At 43.6% G+C, this 24651-nt stretch overlaps 2 protein-coding genes across 3 annotated transcripts; one reads left to right on the top strand and one right to left on the bottom strand.

Annotated features, from left to right (window-relative positions):
- Positions 1 to 1747: 1747 nt before the first annotated feature.
- LOC131324832 (ATP-dependent Clp protease proteolytic subunit 2, mitochondrial-like) lies at positions 1748 to 22726 on the bottom strand. 2 transcript variants are annotated; one of them, XR_009199460.1, is made up of 4 exons: positions 22072 to 22724; positions 2577 to 3003; positions 1877 to 2059; positions 1748 to 1833 (listed from the first exon to the last, which is right to left on the bottom strand). XR_009199460.1 is itself a non-coding variant. In XM_058356976.1 (3 exons), exons 1-3 carry the CDS (start codon positions 22481 to 22483, stop codon positions 2041 to 2043), a joined length of 858 nt encoding a protein of 285 aa, XP_058212959.1. In that variant the 5' UTR covers positions 22484 to 22726; the 3' UTR covers positions 1748 to 2040. The 2 variants fall into 2 exon arrangements, 1 of the variants encoding a protein (XP_058212959.1); XM_058356976.1 differs by having other exon boundaries at positions 1748 to 2059; positions 22072 to 22726.
- LOC131324830 (uncharacterized) lies at positions 8898 to 10788 on the top strand. Its single transcript, XM_058356973.1, has 2 exons — positions 8898 to 9759; positions 9846 to 10788. Exons 1-2 carry the CDS (start codon positions 8918 to 8920, stop codon positions 10444 to 10446), a joined length of 1443 nt encoding a protein of 480 aa, XP_058212956.1. The 5' UTR covers positions 8898 to 8917; the 3' UTR covers positions 10447 to 10788.
- Positions 22727 to 24651: the final 1925 nt, after the last annotated feature.

The following is a 24651-nucleotide window of genomic DNA, read 5'->3' as shown; positions in this document are numbered from 1 at the left end:
CTGACATTTTTATCCTCAATTCATCTTTAGACTCTTCCAGACAGATTCCTCTTGATTCTGCGATGAGAGATTCGAAATCCTTAATTTTGTTTGCTTTCGGTTTTGAATGAGATTTTGAGGGTAATAAATGGAGAGATAGAGAGAAATTTATTAGTGACCGTATGCATAGGGAGGAGTTGGGTTTTGAGAACCAAAACGAAAGCTTTTCTGTTTTAGAATTTCATCACTTCAATTATGTTGTTAATCTAGTTCTAGCTTTTATAGAACAAATATATATACTTCCTTCGTCCCAATTTGTTGTGCCTATTTTGATTATTACGTAATTTAAGAAAATATCATAATTATATTGACTGTGTCAATTTTACCATTTTACCCATTTGTAACTTAAGACTTTTTGTCAACTTTCCTTGTTATGTCATTGAGAAAATGGAGACAAATCAAATTTGCTCTACTTTTCTTTCAAATCAAGTTCAAAATTTGAATTTGGGAGGGAGAAATGAGGGGTAGATGGTAATATGGACATCTAAAATTGAAAATTTTTGAAACAAACGCATCATTTTTGGACATTCCAAAAAAGGAATAAGGGCACAACAAAATGAGACGGATAGAATATTTTTATTGAATTAATAAAGTAATTACTTTAGTTTAACGTAACTCAATCATTTAGGCTCGTTCCAGAACACCTTCTTAAAAAATAAGTACTTATTTCACATTTTCAAACTCAAAAATAGTGTAAATAGAAAATAATTTTTTAATTTTTTTTGCACCGTATAAAAGATCTCATCGAGATCTTTCAAATAAGATATATATTGCATATTCAAATTTTAATAAACTCATTATTTTTGAGCTTGAAATTGTCTTCTTAAAAAATAAGGACTTATTCTACATTCCGGAACGGGGCCTTAGTCACTAAAGAACAACATCTAAATCAATGTTCTATAAAAAAAAATAGTAATTAACTCCAAGATTTTATAAATGTATGTTGATACGAAAACAACATGATCACCAGTGATTAAAAGGGTATACGCTGTAAATGTAATATGCCAGCTTTGATTATGGGGACATTTGAAATTGTTTATAGATTAAAGCAATTCCTTGTCATTGAACTGGTAGGCTCATAAAATTTTGGAAAAAATCTATCAACTTACACCTCAATGTCTCATAAATTTTCTTTAATTTTAACTAAACACCTAACCTAATCTGTTGTTAATAAATTTGGCACCCGGTGTTGATTTTCGTCCATTTGCTAACAAAAATTGCACACATAACATGTTTGGATGCCGAGACGGCAAAAGAAACGCCGAGTGGCATTTTAATTTTGGGAGAAAAACAAAAGCCACATTTTGTGGATGTCGTAGACAAACATGGTTGCTTCAACGGAGAGTGTTTTAGATAGATGGGTTTCGGCAGTGCTTGTGTTAGTGAAGGAGTGAGTGATGGAAGGCAGCGGCGGAGGAGCAATTTCTTGGAGGAGGTGGTGGTTGATGGCGGCGTTGATAATTGTATCCGGCTGTGGTGGTTTCCAGTCTATACACATCTATGCGTCCATATGCATATATACGTACAAAATGAAGGATAGTTTTGTCATGTACTTTTATTGAGTGCATCAAGTACCTCCTCTCACATGCCTTTTTCCATCCAACTGTAACACTCAAAATACATTAAGGCCCCGTTCCGCTAAAATTCTTATTTTTAAGCATTTATTTTCTGATTTACGAAATACATCATTCTCTCACAATACATCACCTTAAAAAAAGTAGGAGTACTTATTTTAGTTTAGTGGAGTACACCCTAAGGGGGTCAAGTGTTTGAGTTCAAACAGTAAGGGGGCAACTCGGAATCGACTCATAGTTTAAGGAGGTTTCATGCAATTTACCCAACAATATGAAACAAAAGTCCACAAGACTCATCGAAGATCATTCTTCTAATCATATTAAAACTGAAGGGGAAAAAAACTTCGACTTGGCTTCCTTTCTTTCTTGGATTGAGCTCTTAACCAGCACTTTAGAACATCCTTTTCTGAAGCCTTGAAGTATTTGTTCAAACTCGAGCCCCCATTCTGCCAACCAAATTCTCAATTATATGGCCAACTCATATTACCAATATAAACAAGCAAATATATCCTGACAACTTCAACAGAAAACAAGCTTATAAGACTTTTGAGTAAACAACTAAGGATCATACCAGGCAGAATCGCATAGCCAAAACAGAATTGGTCTACTACCAAATGGTGACAAGCCATAGGTAATGACAGACAACAATGGTCAATAGGCCTAAATATAAACATGTGAGAAAGCAAGATAATACAGCAGTTGGAACAGACAGCCAAACAAACAGCTGTGTTCGTGTCCTAAAACGAGGATAGGCGACTGAACAAACCTTAACCCATAGGAAAGAACAAAAAGCAAAGACAATGACCGAAAAACAAGAAATAAAAACTACGGAGGATTAGACAAGTGGTAACAAATTACCAATAGACATAACATAATAAACTCAACTTCATTAGGCATCGACATCTGCAAGTTTTTTCACCTGAATGCAAAAAGGAGATAAGAGGCCCAGATATGAAATCTTACCCTTCAAGACTTGGACCTTTATCATCTTTGCCATCATTTACAACAGCATCCGCAACTAGAGGCAATTGTCTCCTATCAATAACCTCATCAATAATACCAAATTCCTTTGCCTCTTCCGGTGTCATAAAATAATCCCGGTCCATATTCTTCTGAATTACCTCGATGGACTGTCCAGTATGCTTCACATACAATTCATTCAACGAGTCCCAAATCCTAATTATCTGCTTTGTGTGAATGGTCATATCTTTAGCCTGCCCACTATACCCGCCTGAAGGCTGATGAATCATTACCGTTGAATGTGGGAGAGACCGCCTCTCACCCTTTGCACCGGCAGCCAGGAGGAGAGAACCCATTGATGCAGCTTGACCCATACATATGGTACTCACAGGAGACCGAATGTACTGCATTGTATCATAAATTGCAAGACCTGCACAAAAAGGTACAAAATTAGATTTACTAAATCAACAGTCTCAACAAATACACAAAGCATCAACATTGGTGTCTTACGAATTCTATGTCAATAAAAGAAAAAAGAGATTAGAATTCTAAACTGACTTTAATCAGGGATTCAGGATAGTGGATTTTCCGTCCACATATGGAAAAGCTTGTCGAACTACAGCTAAATACTAATCAGCATGTGTCATCAAAGTGAGCTGTAGTAAGCCACAGGCCAACTAGCATGCAACAAGCATCTGTACATACAGAAAACTCTCTCTGATTGGAGAAAAAAGATTTATCACGACATTAAAAGGATACCAAAAACATATTCGTCAATCAAACAACAAGCATCTACCCCTAATAAACTACACGAAACGTACATTCAAAAACATATACGAGTCAATCAAATAATTCTACTTTTAAAAAGTTTGTTCTTAAACCTTGGATTCATAAATTAACATAATTTCCCCTGGCTGAATGAAATAAGGCTCTGACGCATTGCAGTGTGATGAGCTTTGTATATGTACTTGCCCTCATGTCATACCCGCCGGCTTTACCATAAATTTAGTCAACCCAATAAAATTTGAGATGTTGACCTAGAAACAACCTCGCACAAGACTTCGTTGCCCGATAAATCTCCTGTTGAAAAACTTTCAACAAATTTGACATCTTGTGCTAACTCCTAGTTTAATACCTTGATGTAGCCATGAGATAGAATGTGGTTTAGCAATTGAAAATTCTCTGAAGTCCCACCCTTTGAACAAAATCTGGTGAAACAAAATTTTGGAGCCACCATTATCAAGAATCAATGTGTAATCCAGCCTATAACGGGCCCCAGAGTGAAATATAGAATCACACTTCCAATCATCAGTTGTGTTCGGGAAATGCTTCTGAGATTGACAAAGAAGTACCTCCCCAGTTGTATCAGCATGAACCTTGTCATAGCCTAACCAATTTTGTTTTCTACAATTAGGTCATGTGCTAGCCATATGGACTTTATCACCACACTTGAAACAAATGGGTTTTGACTTCTCGTGTCAGGTTTTAAGCTGTTGAGATGCTGATTTTGGTGCAGGAACTGGAGGACTTAATCTGGGCTTGGACATAGTAGCTGCTTCATTTCCTCTTCACTCTGTAAAGGGACTTGGTATGTCTCCACAGACCTTAGCCTAAAGAAAGCCATGTCATCTTGGATTGGAGCTCACAGCCCAGCTTTGTATTTCGCAGCGAGTACTTCGGCTTCATACACCCTGCTCCCATGAACAACATATAAAGCTTTTTTGACTGCATTAATTAACACTGCAATCTCCTTGGTGAGGGCGAAGAAATTTAAGAAATAAGCTTCAAAAGTGTCTTCATTTCATCCCATGTAGCTACTTCCCACTTCTTGTACTTGATTCTCAAGTTCTAGCCCACCACATTAGTAATTTTGAACTAGCGAATGTACCTTCTTGCAGTTAGTTGATGCCAAACAAAGAAATGATCAACGCTAATCGTCACCTATAAAGGAAAGTTTCTAGATTCATCTTCCCCGACACTTCATATTTAACCCCTTTATCTCCCATCCAAATATTACAATTGGCATTTCTAACATTTTTGTGACACAAAAGTTGTCTCTTAAATCTTGAGGACGACCCATACGAGGTGGATTTTCATTTTCAGAACTGTCTACTTATTAGAAGCCATGTTTAGGACCTGCTGTCCGTTCTCCATAGACATTAGATCTAAACAATTGCTGTCCCCTTGATTGAAAATCACCTTGCCCACGTATCAACGACTTTCCTGCCCATCCTCTGCATATGTAGTGCCGTGGGTTTGTTATGCATATTGACTGCGATTGAGTTTTTCAAATGAATCTTAAATGCATGTTCATCAGCAACATATGAAGAAGTTGGTGGATCCAATGAGAAGTTTCTTTTAGAATATCACCTACCATATCTTCCAAGTTCCAAAGGTTGAAAATGTCCACTGTTTTCCTTTCTTTGATCTTCAAGGGTAGTCTTTACACCATCAAGGGACCTCTCATCACTTTCTCTGTTTGTTGCCATGTTGAGAAGAGTTGTGAAAGAAAGCAAACTAAGGATTTTTAACTCGCTCAAATACTGAAACAGACGTAAATTGGTTGGAGGTTCGAACAAGTACTATTGTAGATGGACCCGAATAGCACGGACCAACGCCAAGAATTTGAAGATATATGGATTTTTATGGTTGATTTAGCAAAATCCAGCAAGCAAAGGCTCGATTCCACAAGCTATGGGGCTCGATTCCACAAGGCTGATTTTAGTGATGTCAGATCACTAAAATCTGAAATCACTAAAATCATATCATCACTCATATTAACCATTGCTGAAACGTCGTGTTAGAAGGATCAGTTGTTCTAGGGTTTCCGTATTCAAGCCTCAAACACCAAAATAAGAATCTTTCTGCTGATAATATCAATTTCTCCCTGTTTTATGGGTCTCATAATCATCCCACCAACTGTTTGATTTATTTAAGCAACAAGGGAAAACAACCATTCCACAAGCAAGATAATTAAAGGTAACTTTTTTGAAGGGTAAAGACTTGAGATCGGGTTAAACGGAGCATGGATTTGGCTCATGAGCAAAAATGCCCACTTTTTTTTTTCGCCATCTTAGGCGTCCGGGCCAGCTTACGCGCAACTCGACTAATCTTGGGAACTAATTCCACCACCCACTATCGGGGCTCAATTAATCCCCACCAATTTCACCACGTACTTCATCTTGGAGTTTGGTGTTCCTGATGTTTGGTGCGACGGAAAATAATAGCAAAGGGAAAAACATTTTCTCGTGAAAAGTTTCTGCCCGAAATAAATGGAGCTTTGTGTGGACCCAAATTGATGGGGAAACTACAATTTCAGCAACAAGAAGAAAAGTATGTATGCAGTGTAACATCGTGTCAAAAGGATCAGTTGTTCTAGGGTTCCCATATTTGAGCCTCAGACACCGAAATAAGAATCTTTCTTCTGATAATATCATTTCTACATGCTTTTCAGCCTCACAATTCATCTCCACCAGCTGTGTGATTTATTTAAGCAACAGGGGAAAATAACTATTCCACCAGCAAGATAAATAAAAATAACTTTTTTTGCGGGAGTGACAAATGTCAAATGGAGCATGAGTGCATCATAAGCAAAAAGATGCCCACCAGAACTTGGATCTAGAAACATACCAGCTGTTCGATGAAGGAAATGCAAATTAAATCCATTACTTAAGCTCTAGAATACTTAAGCCTAATGAATAAGTTGAAATGAGACCAAAAATAGCTAGATTATTTATTTAAGCAACGGGGGAAAATAACTATTCCACAAGCAAGATAACATCGTGTCAAATGGAGCATGAATTTGGCATCATGAACAAAAATGCCCACTTTCTGTTTTTTGTTATCTCAAGTGTCTGGCCCAGCTTACACACATCTCGACTAATCCTGCGAAACCAATCCCACCGCTGATTAACGGGTGGCCAATTAAAGCCGGAGCAAATGTCCCGCACGGACTGCCCCAAAGGACATGATAGCACGCAGCGGCGGAGGGACATAGAGACAAGGGTGGGCAGCCGACCCCACAAGTTGCCAAATTTTCATAGAAATAGGTACAATTTTAACCCATTTTTACTAATTTGACCCCACTTTAAAATTTATTTTTGCCACGGTCCATATAAGGGTTTTGTACTTAAGGAAAAAAAGAGTCAAAATAGAATCTCTACCCACAAAATTCCCAAACGTAGCGCTAGTTTGTTCGTTCCTCAAAACAAATCAAGGGTTTCGTTCATGAATTATACATAGTTCAAATTTCTGACCCCACTTATCAAAAATCCTAGCTCCGCCACTGATAGCACGAGCGATGTTTCAAACCTTGGGCTCGTATAGTCTGGCCCCAAAGGAGTGATAGCACCTGCAAGGTCTGTGTGGGGGTTTGGTTAATCGGGATCTACATCATGAGTGGGTTCCGGCTCTTTCCTCCGATGCTCCGTGCGCCCGCCGTCGGACCTGCAATAAGTCACTAGGGCCATGGAAGCCCAGTGACACTCCGACGATCAAGTTAGATCTAGGGAGAAGCGTGTAGGTCGGTCTAGGATTAGGGTAGAATTACATACCTCTTTAGGTTAGAATCCTTTTGCTTTTATAAACCTTGCTTTGCTTGGTCCCCAAGCAAGTGCATGAAGGATACGCTCGGGTAACCGCCTCGGGTGACGTCATAGGCAACGTACGGGATAAGGCAGTTACGGAGCACATGGCCAGATCGGCCCTAATGATGATCCTCGTGCCATAACTGCCTTGGCTTACGTCATGATGACGCACATGCCCGAGCATTCTAGATGCATGAGGATGAGGGTGTCGTCTGAAGTGCAGTGCGTTGTCATGCCGTTATATACCGAGCAACGTCTCCTTGATTGCTCGAGCTCTTAAAGAATCACCCCGAGCTATGAAGCACGGATACTCCAAAACTAGTCACGTACATGTATCGGATACTTCCCGGATACGGATACGCGCCCGATACGCCCCGATAAGTATCGGATACGGCAAATAAGTATCCTGTAATTAAATTAAAGGCTTTTATTTTCGGATACGTTTCGGATACGCAAGCGATACACGAGGGATACGGCCAGATACTTTTCGGGATACGGCAGGGTCAAAAATGAAATTTTTTAAAGGTTTAAGTAGAAAAAATAGAACTATAAGGAGAAAAGTGTAATAAAATTATAAATTAAAAGGGGGGAAAAGTGTAATAGTTTTATAAGGAGTATAAAATACTTAAGTCTGTTGAGTGTTGGCAGACCAGACGATTTCCTCGACGACCGACGTCCAAACCCTAGAATCTCAATCGATTCCTCTTCTCCCTCTCGACCGACGTCCAAGTCATAGAATCTCGATCGATTCCTACTCTCCCTCTCGATTCCTTCTCCATGCAGGTACACACTCTCTCTCTCTCTCCCTCTCGATTCCTGATCGACTTATCGTACTCTCTCTCTCTCTCTCTCTCTCTCTCTCTCTCCTGATCGTACTCTCTCTCTTCCTCCCCCTCTCCCTCGATTGGTCTAGAATCTAGATACTCCCTCTTTCTTACTCTCTGAATGTGTAGATAACTTGCTGAATTTTTTTATTTTTTGCACAAAATTGTCATTTTTAGGATGAGCAGTTCTGGAACCAGAAGTTTAGGTTCTACAGGCGGTAGTAGCAATCCCATGAACACAAATGAAGAAGAAGCTCCTCTTTGGGCTTATGTTACTAGGGTAGAAAAATTGGGAGGTGGAGGTGGAAACATCATTTTTAAATGCCGTGTTTGTCTAAATGAATATAGGGGGTCATACTTTAGGGTCAAGGCACATCTCTTGAAAATTACCGGTAATGGGACCAGAGTATGTCCCAAGGTGACTCCTCAACACCTTGCTGAAATGAGGAAACAAATTGATGATGCCGCGAATGAGGAGAAGATGAACATGCCCAAAAAAGTTCCTTTGCCACCTTCGTCTTGCCAATCTAATTCTATTGGTGGAATGAGTTTTGAAACTGGAGGATTTAGGTTGGAAGGGTATGAAACAAGAAAAAGAAAGGCAAGTGGAACTACTGCTATTGAGAAGGCATTCAATCCTGGTGCTCGAGAACAGTTGCATTCTGAGATTGCTCGCATGTTCTACTCAGGTGGGTTGCCATTCCATCTATCTAGAAACCCGTATTATGTGAGTGCTTTTCAATATGCTGCAAACAACTTGATTAGTGGTTATGTCCCGCCGGGTTATAACTTGTTGAGAACAACTCTGTTACAAAAGGAAAGGGCAAATGTGGAGAGGTTGTTGGAGCCTACTAGAAAGTCATGGAATGAAAAGGGATTGAGTGTTGTTACCGATGGATGGACTGATTCTCAAAGAAGGCCCCTTATTAATTTTATGGCAGCATCAGAAGCTGGAGCAATGTTCTTGAAAGCTGTTAATTGTGAGGGAGAGCACAAAGATAAGTTTTTCATTTCCGAGTTGATGACTCGAGCTTTTGAAGATGTTGGGCCTCAAAATGTGGTTCAAGTGATTACGGACAATGCTCCTGTTTGTTCTGCTACTGGTGCACTTATTGAAGGCAAGTATCCCAAAATTTTTTGGACTCCTTGTGTAGTGCACACCTTGAATCTTGCTCTTAAAAATATTTGTGCCCCAAAGCAGACTAGAGGTACTGCTTTTGCTTATAATGACTGCAAATGGATTACCAGTATTGTTGATGATGTGGCTGATATTAAGAACTTCATAATGAATCATTCAATGAGGTTAGCAATTTTCAATAAGTTCGTGCCCTTGAAGTTACTTGCTGTAGCAAATACGCGCTTTGCATTTGCTGTTGTGATGCTAAAAAGGTTTAAACTTATAAAGCGTGGCCTGCAATCGATGGTTATAAGTGAAAAATGGGTTGCTTACAAAGAGGATAACTTTGAGAAAGCTGATGCAGTGAGGACCTTATTGTTGAAAGAGGAGTGGTGGGGTGATATTGATTATATACTTTCGTTCACATTGCCAATTTATGAGATGCTTAGAGCTTGTGACACCGATAAACCATGTCTTCACTTGGTTTATGAGATGTGGGATGCAATGATTGAAAAGGTGAGGGCAGCCATTTACAAGCATAAAAATAAGAATCAAACTGATGAGCTAGTCTTTTATTCTGTGGTGCACAATATACTAGTTGACAGGTGGGCCAAAAGTAACACACCTCTTCATTGCCTTGCACATTCATTGAATCCAAGGTAACAAACTGACAATGCATTTACATATCTGTACTAAATATTATTTGCATAATCTGATTTTTTGTAGTTTCCAACTCTTTATCTAGGTACTATAGTACAACATGGTTGGATGAAAATCCAGAGCGTGTTCCTCCTCATAGGGATGAAGAGATTTCAAGTATGAGAAACAAGTGTTTCCAAAGATACTTTCCGAATCCAGATGAGAGAAGGATTGTCAATGTGGAGTATGCCAAGTTTTCGGGTTGCTTAGAAAATTTTGGAGACTACGACTCAAGAAATGACAGAGGGGCACTAGAACCACTTATTTGGTGGTTTGCACATGGGTCTCCCGCACCTACACTCCAATCTTTAGCGTTGAAGTTGCTTAGTCAACCATTTTCCTCATCATGTTGTGAAAGAAATTGGAGTACGTACTCTTTTATTCTTTCTATCAAAAGGAACAAAATGACACCACAACGAGCGGAAGATTTGGTTTACGTGCACAACAATCTTCGTCTCCTATCAAGGAGAACTCGAGTATACACGGAGGGAGATAACAAATTATGGGATGTTGGAGGAGATGCATTTGATTCCCTTGAGGGTGCTGGTATACTTGATATTGCAAATCTTTCCCTTGATGAGCCGGACATGGAAGCTGTGATATTCACCGATGAAGGCGAAGGAGATGTAATTGAAGTTGATAATTGAAGGCTAACAATCTAACATCGATATTTAGTGGAGATTGATAGGAACTTTCATCTCTTGTTTTGGACTTTGGACTTTTGGCATGTATTGGATGTTGGATGCTTCGTATTAGTTTTTGTTAGGTTCTCTTTGTTTGGAATGACTTTTGTCTTGTCTTGGACATGTGCTTAATGCTTGGTATTGGCAATTTAACTACTTTTTGACTTCTTGTGCCTAGTATGAGACTAATAATTATAAAAATATATAATTTGCACAACCGTATCCCCGACGTATCCGTATCCTAGTTTTTTAGGTTTTGCCATATCACCATATCCGTATCGTGTCGTATCCGTATCCCGTATCCGTATCCGTATCCGTGCTTCATAGGCCCCGAGCTATACCCCGGCAAGTATTAGGGACCAACCACGAGGCGCTCAATACAATAGGCCTCGAAGTCAGACCGAGCCCGCTTATTTTGGGCCACTACAATAGCCCCTCAACCCGTCTAGGCATCTTCCTCAGCACAGGGGGGTTGACATTAGAAGTTGCCAATGCCGAGAATTTTGCTCGAGGGAATACCTGAAACTCCTTCGGTCCGCCAGATGTCTAGCCCCAGCCTTAGGAGCCACGCGTCAGTCATCGCTTCGCAGATCGTACGGTGGTAGGTGGCTAGGCACGTGCCGTGTTAGTTGATTGGTACGTCCTGTCAAATCACCACCACATGTCGCAATCCTAATCCTAGTGGCTCGAACAACCGAGGCGCTGCTCCTGACGCTACTGGTTGGCTACGAGTCGTTGAAATTTGCCACGTGTCGCACATCCGACGGCCTCTAAAGTGTCGCTTTGCTTCCCTCGCATTCCTCAACTTTTGAACCGTCAGTATATAAGGGCGAGCGGGGAAAGGGAGAGACACTCTTGCTTTCTCTCTCCAGTTCATCGCCACTAGAGCTTCCCTCTCTAGACTTCGAGTTTTCAGAGCTTTGGATCGATTTTCCACGCGTTTGGCAATGAGATCTCTCTCCAATTTCAGGTATGTTGATCGATCAAGACTTATTTCAAGTTTTTGAGCATCTTTAATGTATTCTACAACGTTTTCTGATCAAATCCATCATCTAGCAACGACTAAGTTGCCTGAAAAACGGGAAAGAAGATGAACATGCACTCTTCATTGTTCTTCCTGATATTCTTCCCGAGGAGGAATACCCCTCACCCAGGCTCATAACCTAGTATTTAGGTGTCCGAGGAGTGATGACCAATTATGCCCGAACGATAGGACTTCTTTGATTCCGAGCATCCATGTAGCTAACAGCTCTCACATGTGCATCTTGTTAGGTTCGGGCGAATGGTCATTGTGATCTCCTCGGACCTCTCTTGAAATTCTTCGACATTAATCACCCAAAGTGAAGAAGACTTCGTAGACGACTTCCTTCATAGTCCAGACCGAATGCGTCGGGCCACTCCTGTCCCCATGGATTATTTTGAGCCCTTTGATCCTTCTTCCATACAGATGTTGGGCTCCCCGGTGCCGTCCCCTGTCACTGATCCCGCGAGCACCTCGAGCTAAGACGCTGAGGCCGGGGCTACAGCAGAGGTTCGACAAGGAAAGGCTGAGCATCCCTGCTCGTTCCTCCATTTCTTCGATCGGGAGGTGAGATCTTACGAGAAGTTCGTAAAGACCTACTCCATTCCCCCAAACGTCCAAGTTAGAAGAGGGGCGTCGCACCCGGACGACATCCAATACTGAGAGGGGGAGCTGACCTTCCCCCTGATGGCTATCGTTGAGGATGGGGTTAGGTTTCCCTTTCATTATTTCGTCTGACACGTCTTTCGAGAGCTGTCCCTCACTTCTTCCCAGCTCTCCACCAACTCTTACTGCATCATTACAAGCATCATTGAGTTGCAGAGGAGGGAAAACCTGGCCTTCGGGATTGAAGAGCTATTCGGGTGTACATGCTCGGGAAGAACCCTGGTTACGGTAGGTACTACATTGCCAATCAGCCCGAATACAAGGATTTGTTGATTGAGAGCTTGCCCGACTCCGAATCTTACGTGAACACATACGTTGTTGTGTCGGGCAATTTTATGTTCGGGCCCGGAAAGGCCACCACTGATCCAGTACAGTGGAATACGGGCAGTCCCGGTATGCACTTGTCCTTATCTTTGACTTTTATTGCTCTTGTTGTAATTTGTTACTAACCCTTGCCCCTTGTTTACCTTCGCAAGGAAGAACGTCGTTGAGCGTTACCGGAGGAGGCGCAATCGTTTGGTGATAACAGCAGCTTACGCCGTACCAATCGAAAGGAGGGCTCCCTTATCTCCTCAGGTATAAACCGTCCTATACTAGCTTTCTCACAAAGAAACTGAGAAAGGATGCTAGTGTGAACCCGACTCGGGCACGCAGACGAGGGAGGAGGGGCAGAGGAAGAGGCAGAGCGGGGAGTGGTGATATCTTTCTAGGCAACTGGTAGCAGTTAGCCTCCACTTGGGAGACTGCGCGAGCCCATCGATCGACCGACGCCGGAGCCTTCAGCAGAAAGTGAAGAGATGGTTAGGAGGGAGAGAAAACTGGCCAACCTGAGGCTGGCAGTTGGGGGGACGAAGGTAGGGATGGCAATTTCGACCAATCCGACCCAACCCGATCCATTCCCCACCCCAAATAGATAGGGGATTCGGGGATTATTTGGGGATCAGGTAGGGTATGGGGATAGTTTTTAAAAAAAGGGGGGGAACGGGTAGGAGGTGGTATGAGTTAGTCCCCACCCTACCCCGCCCCAAATCCCCGTTATATATATACATAAGAAGTTAGGGTTTCATTTATTTACGCCATTACCTTCTATATATACATAAATAAGTTAAATTTGTTGTGTTGACTGTTCCTACTATAATTTTGATGGTTAAATTTGTTATGAGTAGTTGTAATGAACTAATTATATATGTTTCATTTGGCTGGTAATGACTGATATTCGAGGATAATCTGTGTTGTAGTAACTCATTTGTTGGTTGTGTTACTTGTGTATCCTTTGTTATTATTATTTTTTTTTCTTCAATTTGGATCCCTGATTCCCCGCGGGGATCCCCGTTCTCCGTTTGGGGCGGGAATGAAGGGTAAAAATTATTCCCCGGTGGAGATTGGAGATTGGGGATTGGGGATGGGGACAGTGGTATCCACCCCCTACCCGCCCCATTGCCAACCCTAGACGAAAGAGAGGGCATTCTGCTTCACTCAGGGGGTCCGTCCCTAGCCCACCGAGCTAGAACCCAAGCCTACTGGTGGCCCACAATGAAACACAACTTCGAAGAGTATGTCAAGAGGTGCTAAACTTGCCAGATGTTTTTCCCAATCATCCACCAAATTCCCCGTCGCTCCCGGAGGATTCAAATTCCTCCTCATAGCCACGAACTACTTTTCCAAGTGGGTCGAAGCCGAACCTCTGGTTCACATCAAAGAGGCGGACATCATCCGCTTTGTCTGGAGGGCCATCGACTCCCCTTTCGGGTGGGGCTGGCTAGGAGGCCTCCGAAACGGGGAGCTTGCCCTCGTTCTCATCCAACCGTTTCGGGTGGGGCTGGCTGGGAGGCCTCCGAGCAGGGAGTGGCTTTGAGAATGGGTTATTTCAAGGGGCTCGGGACATTGAGAACGAGGGCCCTTGAAATAATCCTTCGAAAGCCCAAGCAACCCTAATGGCTGGGACGACTTAGTGGAAATTGTGCCGAGAAGGAGCGATAAATCTCCCAAAGGACCAAATCTCGGGAGTCGTGATAAAAAGATCTATAAGGTAATGCAAACCGAGTCGTGAAAGAGAAAATGATAGTAGATAACACTATTTATGGAAATGAAAGTAGGCTTCTCATTGATAATTGCTTAAATGTCATTACAATAAAGCTTTTCTTGGAAAATGAAACAACAAAAAACGGGAAGGAGGCCTAACAGGGCTGCCCCAAGACAACTAATCACTAGCCGTAGAACTTCTTAAGATTGTTGGCGTTCCAAGACTTGGCAATGGGGGTTCCTTCCAACTTTTCAAGTTTGTAGTTTCCTGAACCAATGTGCTTGATTTCACGGAACGGTCCTTCCCAGTTAGGCATAAGCTTTTTTTTTTTACTTTTCAATTATTTTCTTCTAGACGAGGTCATTCGGTTTGAATGACCGGAGACGGATGCTCCTATTTTAGCCTCTGGCAACTTCCTGTTGATAAGAGGGAAGTTTGATTCGAGCGTTCTCACGTTCTTCCTCGGCTAGGTCTAGGTCCGGGGCAAGTGCTTCTTTGTTAACCGTCTCGTCGAAGTGCTCTGTTCAGATAGTAGGGAGCCCAACTTCGAGAGGAATGACAGCTTCCATGCCATAGGCTAGAGAGAAGGGGGTGCGGCAGGTAGAGCACCGGGGAGTGGTTCGGTACCCCCAGAGCACCCTCGGGAGCTCTTTCGCCCACTTGCCTCGGTAGGATGTGAGCCAACGCTTATTCAAGCAGAGATAGCTTTGTTGGCGGCTTCGGCTTGACCGTTGCCTTGTGGGTATCCTAGAGTGGATGTGTTGAACTTGATTCCGAATTCGTTGAGGAGGGCTCGGTACTTTTGTCCGGTGAATTGTTTGCCATTGTCGATGATAATGGCGAATGGGATCCCGAAATGGGGGATGATGTTCCTCCAGACAAAGCGGATGACGTCGACCTCTTCGATGTGAACCAAAGGTTCGGCTTCGACCCACTTGGAAAAGTAGTCCATGGCTGTGAGGAGGAATTTGAATCCTCCAGGAGCGACGGAGAGCTTGCCCATGATGTCCATCCCCCATTGTGAAAATGGCCACGGTCGGGTGAGATGGCTCAGGTCTCGGGCGGGTTGGTGGATGATTGGGGAAAACATCTGGCAAGTCCAACACCTCTTGACATACCTTCAAAATCGTGTTTCATTGTGGGCCACCGGTAGCCTTGGGTTATAACTCGGTGGGATAAGGACCGATCCCCCGAGAGACAGCCGTTGTCGCCAACGTGCAGTTCTTCCAAGATTCTAGGAACCTGATGCGGATGTGCACCAGTTAAGTACGGGCCGGTGAAGGACCGTTGGTACAACTTGCCGTTAGGATTTCGACAATAGAGAGCAGCTTTGTTACGAAGTCGGTGCGCTTCTTTCTTATCAGAGGGGAGAGGGGAGGATATCGTCCGAAGATAGCAGATGATCTCGTCCATCCAGCTTGGGCCGAGATCGATGTTTAGGATTTTGTGCACTAGGACGTCGAGCTCAAAGCTGGGCTTGTCGATTGTACTAAATGAGATAGAGCGAGGCCCGGATTCGATGTATAAGGAGGCCAATCCATCAAAAGCGTTGGCGTGCGAGTTCTGTTCCCGAGCCGCATGCTCTATGCGTATTCCCTTAAACTTGTGGATCAAGCTTAGGCCATGGCTAAGGTATGTGCGCATCCGATCATCTCGGGCTTTGTACTCTGTTGTGAGTTGATTGACTACCAGCTGCGAGTCACTATAGATTATAAGTTCATCGACTCCAATGGCCTCGGCAATTTTTAGTCCGGAGATTAGCGCTTCGTATTCGGCCTCATTGTTGAAAGCTAGGAAGGTGATGGAGAGGGAGCTCTCGTGGAGATTGCCGGAGGGAGACAAAAGCACAACTCCAGCCCAAGCGCCTCGGTTGTTGGAGGCTCTGTCACCGTACATCTTCCAAATGTCGCCATGGAACAACTGCTTGAAGTGTCACCGATTTGGAGCCGGATCTGGCTCGGGATTATTGCTCGGTGTAAGCTCTGCACAGAAATCTGCAAGGGCTTGGGCTTTAATGGCTGTGCAGGGCTGGTAGTGAATATCGAAATTTGTGAGTTTGACAGCCCATTGAGAGATTCGGTTGGAGAGATCTGCTTTCCGAAGGAGAGACTTGAGTGGGAACTCGGTTAGGACTATGATGCTATATGCCTGGAAGTAAAGAGTGAGATTCCTTGAGGCCGAGACAAGCGTGAAGGCGAGTTTCTCCAGAGGGAGGTATCTTGTTTCGGCAGGGGTCATGGTTTTGCTTGAGTAGTACACTAGCTGATGGTCCCGACCCTCTGGTCGGACAAGTACCGAACTTAATGCATGCGGAGAGACGGCTAAGTACAGGAATAGGTCCTTCTGATCCCGAGGACTGACAAGGAGCGAAGGCTCGAAGAGATAAGTTTTGAGCTGCTGGAGCGCTCGGTCACATTCCTCGATCCAGGTGAAGCTGCGTCGGCTCCCCTTCAGAAGTTGGAAGAACAAGTGGCATTTGTCCAAGGACCGACTAATGAATCGGTTTAAAGCGCGGCCATGCCCGTAAGGCGCAGGATGTCCCTTTTGTTGTGCGGTGCGACAAGCTTCTCGATTGCGAGAAGCTGGGCCGGATCCGCCTCGATCCCGCGATGGTTGACGAGGTAGCCAAGGAACTTGCCCAAGCTCACCCCGAAGGCGCATTTTTCTACGTTGAGGCGCAGTTTGTATTTCTTAAGGATATCAAAGGCTTCGGTGAGGTGAGCCAGGTGGTCGCTTGCGAGCATGCTTTTAACGACATCGATGTATGCCTCCATTGTGTCAAGTAGTCACTCAAACATTTTAGTGATCATCCGTTGGAATATAGCCCCTGCATTTTTTAGACCGAAAGGGCATGACCAAGTAGCCGAAGATACCATGCAGGGTTATGAAGGCGGTTTTATCAACATCATCCTTGCTCATTGCAATTTGGTGGTAGCCTCGGTATGCGTTCATGAAGCTGAGGCGGGCGTGCCCTGAAGTGGCGTCGACTAGTTGGTCAATCCGAGGCAAAAGGAAGTAGTCCTTCGGGCATGCATCGTTGAGGTTGGTCTAGTCAACGCAGACGCGCCATTTTCCATTCTTTTTATTCACAACAATAGTGTTTGCCAGCCATTTTTGGTACTGAACTTCTCGGATGGCTCCTGCATCTAAGAGGTGTGCGACCTCCTCTATGACGGCCTCAGAATGTATCGGGGAGGACTGCCTTGCCCTCTTGTACGATCGGACACCTATCCTTGTCGACGTTAAGCTCGTGACAGATGAACAAGGGGTCAATCTCGAGCATTTCGTACAACGTCCAGGCAAATACCTCGATGTTACGCTCCCTCAGTATCATTGAGGGACAACCCAACAAGAAAGAATCGGGAGCCATCCTCATCAATAAAAATGGTAATTAGATCTTCAATTGCTTTTTCGTCGGCCCTTCTTCCGACGTCTTCGAGCACTAGGTCGTTGGGGACCTCGATGAGGTTTACCTGAGCTGTCTTTTTGTTGCTTCGGACCGCATTGATGTAGCATTTCTTAACGGCAATTTGGTCCCCATAAAGGTCTTCCTGACGGCCGTAAGCGTCGATCAATGGTACAACCTGGTGATAGGTGGAGGCAATAACCTTCATTTTGTGAAGCCAGGTGCGTCCGATGATGGCGTTGTAAGGGCTCGGAACGTCTACTACGATGAACTCCATTTGGTGCGTCACCGACCCGGCTCGGACAAGAAGGGTGATCTGTCTGAGGGGCCATACCGGGGCTCCATTGAAACCAACCAGATGAACCTGGACCTCGGTAGGCTGGATGTCGGACTCCTTGAGCTTCAAATCCTTGAACAAAGAATAGTACATCACTTCCGCCGAACTGACCTGGTCTACGAGGACACATCGGACGTTGAGTGGGAGCTGGACTCGATCCAGATCATTCTCGGTGAATGAGATAGTTTACTCAGAGCCATCGTCTGTATGAGCACACTTTGGCTAGGGATCTACCAGGATGACTTCGTTGGATGAAGAAGCTTTATTAAGTTCGGCGTGGATGATCTGTGAGGCTTCGGCATCCATAGGACCATGGATGACATGGATCGTTTGAACCTCTTCGGTTTGTCATTCAACCCGTAGTGCCCGGGACCTAGTTTTCTCATGGTCAATGAGATTACTGAGGCGACCACCCGCGACAAGCTACTCCAAGTAATCCTTGAAGGGTTTGCAAGCGGTGGTGAAGTGGCTATTGGGTTTTGCCCATGTGAAAGAGAAAGAAAATAATTATAGTTAATTTGGTTTTAATTGGTTCGGTGGTGTAGCAGTGAAAGAGTTGGTTGGCTGATCATATATTAATTGGCCTATGATATTGTGCTCTTTGGAAGTGGAATGCCGGCTGTGATGTTTTGGATCTCAAAGAGCATTTGTGATGCTTGAAATATGAAGAGTCAAGTGTGTAGATGTTTCTCCTGGCCCTATTTAAGTGAAGTGGTGCATGTGGGCTACGTGAGTGAGTGAGAGAGAGTGGGGAGAAAGAAAGAGAGACTGAGCGAAGAGGAGAGTCAGTCCGAGAACCCTTTTGGGGGGTCTCCCCCACCGTGAGGTTTTGTGTGAGAGAGAGAAAAGATGCGAGGGAAAAATAGAGTTGCATGGGTGAATGTAAAACATTGTATAGAGCCGTGTGTTAGGAGCTCGGGAGGGTTTTACATCTCATTTTGTAATCTCTATTTTTCATATAGTGGAAGATTTCTCTCTCCCGTGGACGTACCCGAGTTTGGGGAACCACATATTTTGGTTGTGTGTGATTTCGTTTTTGTTTTCTGTTTGTTGCGCTTCCGTTGCGGGTGGGATTACCGGGCTTAATCCCAACAACTGGTATCAAAGCTAATGGTTAGCGATTCGGGGAAGAGCCGACGGCTGGCGATCCTAGAAAAGCTGAAGGTGTGATCCGGATGGTGGAGACACAGCAGTGGAGGCAGAGCAGTCTACGGTTGCAGATCCGGACTGTGGTTATCGGGAGGAACACGCAAAGGGGCGTGCTGCTTTGTTGGGCCCTCAGAAAAGAAAGAGATGTTAGTGCACTGTGTGTGTTTGTGCTCTGAGAAGAGTGAGAGAGTGCAAGCATGTATGTGTGTATGGGTATGGATGCTCATGGTCATGGTGATGGCATGTGTGCATGTGGCATGGAGATGCCGTGCATATGTGTATGTGTATCTCCATGGGTTTTCTGAAGAATAAATCAGTGGGTATTTGGGCTGGCAAACCAAGAAGAAGAAAAAGGAAATTCTACGGTGACTCTAGGTGGAGCAAGGATACATTCGAGGGAATGACACAGGCGCTTTACCAGAGTGGCAGTGGAAATGGTGCTGGTCCTAAGATTGGAGCAGGTGAATAGGCAAGTCACGGATGACTAGACGTTCACGTGAAAGCTTCGGGTGCAAGTGAATAGGCAAGTCGCGGATGACTAGACGTTCACGCAGTAATGGGGGTTTGAGGCATCCGAGCGAGGGGGTGCGAGGCGCCCGAGTAAGGGGGTGCAATTTCACATGAGCAAAAGGGGGTGTTTATTGGGTTTTGCCCATGTGAAAGAGAAAGAAAATAATTATAGTTAATTTGGTTTTAATTGGTTCGGTGGTGTAGCAGTGAAAGAGTTGGTTGGCTGATCATATATTTATTGGCCTATGATATTGTGCTCTTTGGAAGTGGAATGCCGGCTGTGACGTTTTGGATCTCAAAGAGCATTTGTGATGCTTGAAATATGAAAAGTCAAGTGTGTAGATGTTTCTTCTGGCCCTATTTAAGTGAAGTGGTGCATGTGGGCTACGTGAGTGAGTGAGAGAGAGTGGGGAGAAAGAAAGAGAGACTGAGCGGAGAGGAGAGTCAGTCCGAGAACCCTTTTGGGGGGTCTCCCCCACTGTGAGGTTTTGTGTGAGAGAGAGAAAAGATGTGAGGGAAAAATAGAGTTGCGGGGGTGAATGTAAAACATTGTATAGAGCCGTGTGTTAGGAGCTCGGGAGGGTTTTACATCTCATTTTGTAATCTCTATTTTTCATATAGTGGAAGATTTCTCTCTCCCGTGAACGTACCCTAGTTTGGGGAACCACGTATTTTGGTTGTGTGTGATTTCGTTTTTGTTTTTTGTTTGTTGCGCTTCCGTTGCGGGTGGGATTACCGGGCTTAATCCCAACAGTGGCCTTGCTCATTATGGTAGCTACATCGAACAATCGGGTTCTTGATCTTCCCATTCTCGGTGCCAAACTTCTGGTTCGGAAAAGAGAAGGGCCGGTCCTTAACTTGGTCAATGACCCTGTAGATTGGGACGATGAAGACGGTTTTTCCGGCAATAAAATCGCTGGGCTTCGGTCCCCGTTTCGGTGTTTGCTTTATATTGTTGACATGTTTTTTTTAGGTCAGGACATGACGGGCTTCCCAATTCCCTGCTCAACCTTGGATTCGATCAATTGACACCACCCTTCGATGCAGATCATGAGCTCCTGCATGGACCTCGGTTTGTTCGAGCAAGGTCATCGTATACTTGCTCATCTTGTGAAGTGAGACCAAGCTTAAAACCTCGGGCGGAAATGACCTCGTCGCATCCTTGAATCTCGTTAAAGAGTTCCCAGTAGCGGCCGGCGTATTGGTGGAGCGTCTTGTCACTTTGCTTGCACAGTGAGAGAAGAGAGTTGATTTCCTTTGCATGTTTGTTGCTTGTCATGAACCGAACCATAGAGGCGTCACAAAGGGAGTCAAATGAGGAAATGGATATGAGAGGCAGTTGGTTGAACCATGTAAGGCCCAGGTTTCAAAGGCTTGCAAGGAATCCTTGCAAAGGATGACGTCATCTGAGGGGCCGTTCTAAATGAACAGAGACATGACGAGCTTGTACTGCACCAGGTGAGTATAGGCCTCAGACTTGCCGTCGTACTTGACAAATTTGGGTTGGGTGAATCCTTTTGGAGGGGTGATTGAATCGATCTCTCAATTAAACGGAGAGGTCGTGAGTCTCTCCATACGCGCATCACGATGAGGTTGGATCGAACGGTCGTCTGGACGCTCGGTCGCGATGCGCTTCTTTGGTGTGAGATGGTCCGACTTCGGATAGGTTTTTGGTTTCGATGGAACGCTCCCTGACTTCTGGGGGCGGTGTTCGCCCCGGTCCTTCTTTCTGTCGAACCTATAGCTATCTCGAGAGTGGTTCTCAAGGAGCTCGGTGACTGGGAATTTTTCAAGTCTGCTCGGTCCAACCCCAAGGCGCTCAATACGAAATGCCTCGGAGTCGGACCGAGCCCGCTTATTCCGGGCCATTACAATCTGCGAGATTCTGAGGACCCAATAGTGCACCCCCCGAACTACAGGGCTGTAGTGCAAAACGCCTATCATCCATTCCAACAATCAATGGTTCGGATTTCAAAAAAAAACTCTCCCTGAAAGAGTAATTGAATCTAGACCATCAAAACACTTTTGGACGGCTGCTGTACTATAGAGTCTCCGAGTTTCAAACTTGGGGCCGGTACAGACTGGCCCTTTTGGATTGAGGAGTTTCAAGAGATAATAAAGGGTTATTGTTTCTAGTCAAATCACTCATTTGCGTTGACCATTTTGGTTAAAAATGGAGAGAAAAGTACAAAAAAATGAAATTTCTTGATTGGCCATTCCCTCATCAAAAACTCCCCTTCTTATCTCATCCTTTCTCACCATCCAAAGGGGAAGCAAACCATAAATCCCAAACCAACCCCTCGGAGTTGCAAAAATGCCTGCTTTCGAAAGCATTTTAGATCAATAACTATACCAGGTATCAGCTCGACTTAGGAAAAAATGCAAAAAATAAATACCCAAAACTGAAGCAGCTAATGAAATACGCAAAGAAAAAAAACCCAAATGAATTGAAATGAGAGAGAGAGGAGGGGGGAGACCTGCGGTGACAACGCCGCCGGGGGAGTTGAGGTACATGTAGATGGGCTCGGCGGGGTTGTCAGCCTCGAGGAAGAGTAGCTGGGCGACCACGACGTGGGCGGTGTCGTCGGTGATGGGGCCGTTGATGCAGATGATTCGCTCCTTGAGGAGCCGAGAGAAGATGTCGTAGGACCTCTCTCCCATAGACGACTGCTCGATAACCATCGGTATCGGCGTGTACCCCCTCGTGAATCCTCCTCCTCTTTCACGACTGCGGTTGTTTTTCGGTATTATTCTTCTTCCACCCCACACCGGCTGCTTGTTGCTCCTCCTCGTATCTCCGCCGCATGATGTTGATGTTGATGGTCTCGTCGGTCTAATTCCTACTGGGTTGGAGCAAGCACTACTCATGGGCAACTGTAGAGTCGCCATTGTAGAGTTGTAGTGTTGTCTCTCTCTCTCTCTCTCTCTCTCTCTCTCTCTTCGGAATCTGTTTTTCTATAAGCCCCGCGGGAGCCAGCCCTGGCAATATTCATAGTAATTGACTTGAACGTGACTTGAACGGTAAATCAGTTTACACGTAACTGGTTTTCTGGTGGCGATTCGGATGGGAACTTGTGGAACAGAAAGAGAAAGAAAAAGAATGGAAAATGTAAGAAAAAAGAAGAGGAAAGCATCTCCGATCCTTAGAAATTTTTGGATGCCAGGTGGATATATCACGTGTGATATCTGTTCGGCACATCTAGGTCGTCCAATATACTTTTGGGCGGTTCAGATTAAAACTTTCTCTCTTTCCTCTTCTTCCGAGCCGTCCAAAAACACAATGAACAGCTCGGATGCACTGAATGGGCACCACGTGATACCCATCTGGCACTGAAAAATTTCTCCCAATTCTTGCCCATTTTATTACCCATATTCAAAAAAAATTACAACCCATAGTCAAAATTTGGATAAAAAGGGTAAAAAGCCCGAAACCAGCTCCAATGTCATACTAGTTTTACCTGTTTTTTCACCCAAATTTGGGGAGACCTAAACTCATACACATTTTTCTCACACATTTTTCACTCTCATTAATTACAAGTGTGTCACTCATTTATTACAAGTGTGTTATTCACCAAGAGATTTGGGTAAAAATAAGAGCTTAGCGGAGATATCTTACCCAAATAAAAAAATTTTACCCAAATTTTGGTGAAGAAATGGGTAAGGGCCAGTGATGCTCTAAGTGTGTTTGATTTGGGGTCTCTAACTATGGGCACATTATTTTGTGTACACCAAATGTATACTGTCTTCTATGGGATCCACTTAGGTATCCCACACGAATGGTCGAAGTTGTTCAACTTTTTCAAAACATTTTTTTAAGCATCCTTACTTCAGCTTCGACAAATATCGATAAATGCTTAATGAATTCTACGCCCGATTTGCCAGTAAATTGGACGCAGAATCGATCAAGTCCTTACCGATACGACGGAGCTGATTTTTTACAAAAATGCTTAAAAGAATATTTTAAAAAATTGAGCAAATCAAATCATTTATGTGAAACCCCTAAGTAGGTCCTGAAACTAACCTACTTTACACACGGTTCCCAATAGATTTTCTTTTAATTATTACTCATATTCCTTTATCTATCTTTTTTCAGAATCTTTACTCATTATCCTATAAACCTCCCCCTCCCCGTAAAACCCAAACTAAATAAAGAAACTTAAGTGGAACGTAAGAAACGGAAATGATACTCACACAACTGTTGTGTATGTTGTGTAACAAATTCTAACCGTTCAGATGTGTTTGAACGTTCTAGATTTTACAAAAACTCTTCCAATGAAAAGTTGAACTCTTCCAAGGAAAAGTTTGAACGAATCTTGACCATTTATTATAACAATGGACGGATAGAGATTGGTTGTGTTTGATATTTTGCACAACCGTTGTGCATGTAGCATCTTTGCGTAAGAAAAGTGAGAATAGAAGAAAAAATAATTAGGAGAAAACATTTCCTCCCACTTTTAGAACAAAATTTTGCCGTTGCCTCTGCTCTTCCCTCTCAAACCAAAAAAGGAAGGGTAAATTTTTAAATTTTCTCTTATTTTCCTTTTCTTTCCACATGTTCCAAACAAAGAATTAGGTTTTTTTTATTTTCGTCCCACTTTCTTTCTTTCTTAACCAAACAAGGGGAGGAAATATTTTTAATTTTCCTTCTTTTCCATATATTCCAAACAAACCAGCAGCTTTTCGTTTTTAGAATTTCATCACTTCTATTAGCGTATATTGTTTAATCTAGTTCTAGTTCTTACAAATACAAATATCTTTTCTTGAATCAATTTAGCACTTAATTGAGTTTAACGTAACTCAATTTCAGCCACTGAAGAACGATACTCGGTTTAAATTACTGTTCTATGAATTCTCAAGACTCATCGAAGATCATTCTTCTAATAAAATTAAAACTCCCAAAAAAAAAAAAAAAAAACTCAGCTTCCTTTCTTGCATGGGCCCTTAACCAGCACTTCAAAACATCCATTTCTAAAGTCTTTGTTCAATCTTGAACCCACAACCTGCAAACCAAAATTTCAATCACACTGCCGAGTCATATCATCTATGTAAACAAGCAA

The sequence above is a fragment of the Rhododendron vialii genome, chromosome 4a, assembly GCF_030253575.1.
Source record: "Rhododendron vialii isolate Sample 1 chromosome 4a, ASM3025357v1".
Taxonomy (NCBI): domain Eukaryota; kingdom Viridiplantae; phylum Streptophyta; class Magnoliopsida; order Ericales; family Ericaceae; genus Rhododendron; species Rhododendron vialii.
This window is presented reverse-complemented; position numbering and strand designations above follow the sequence as displayed.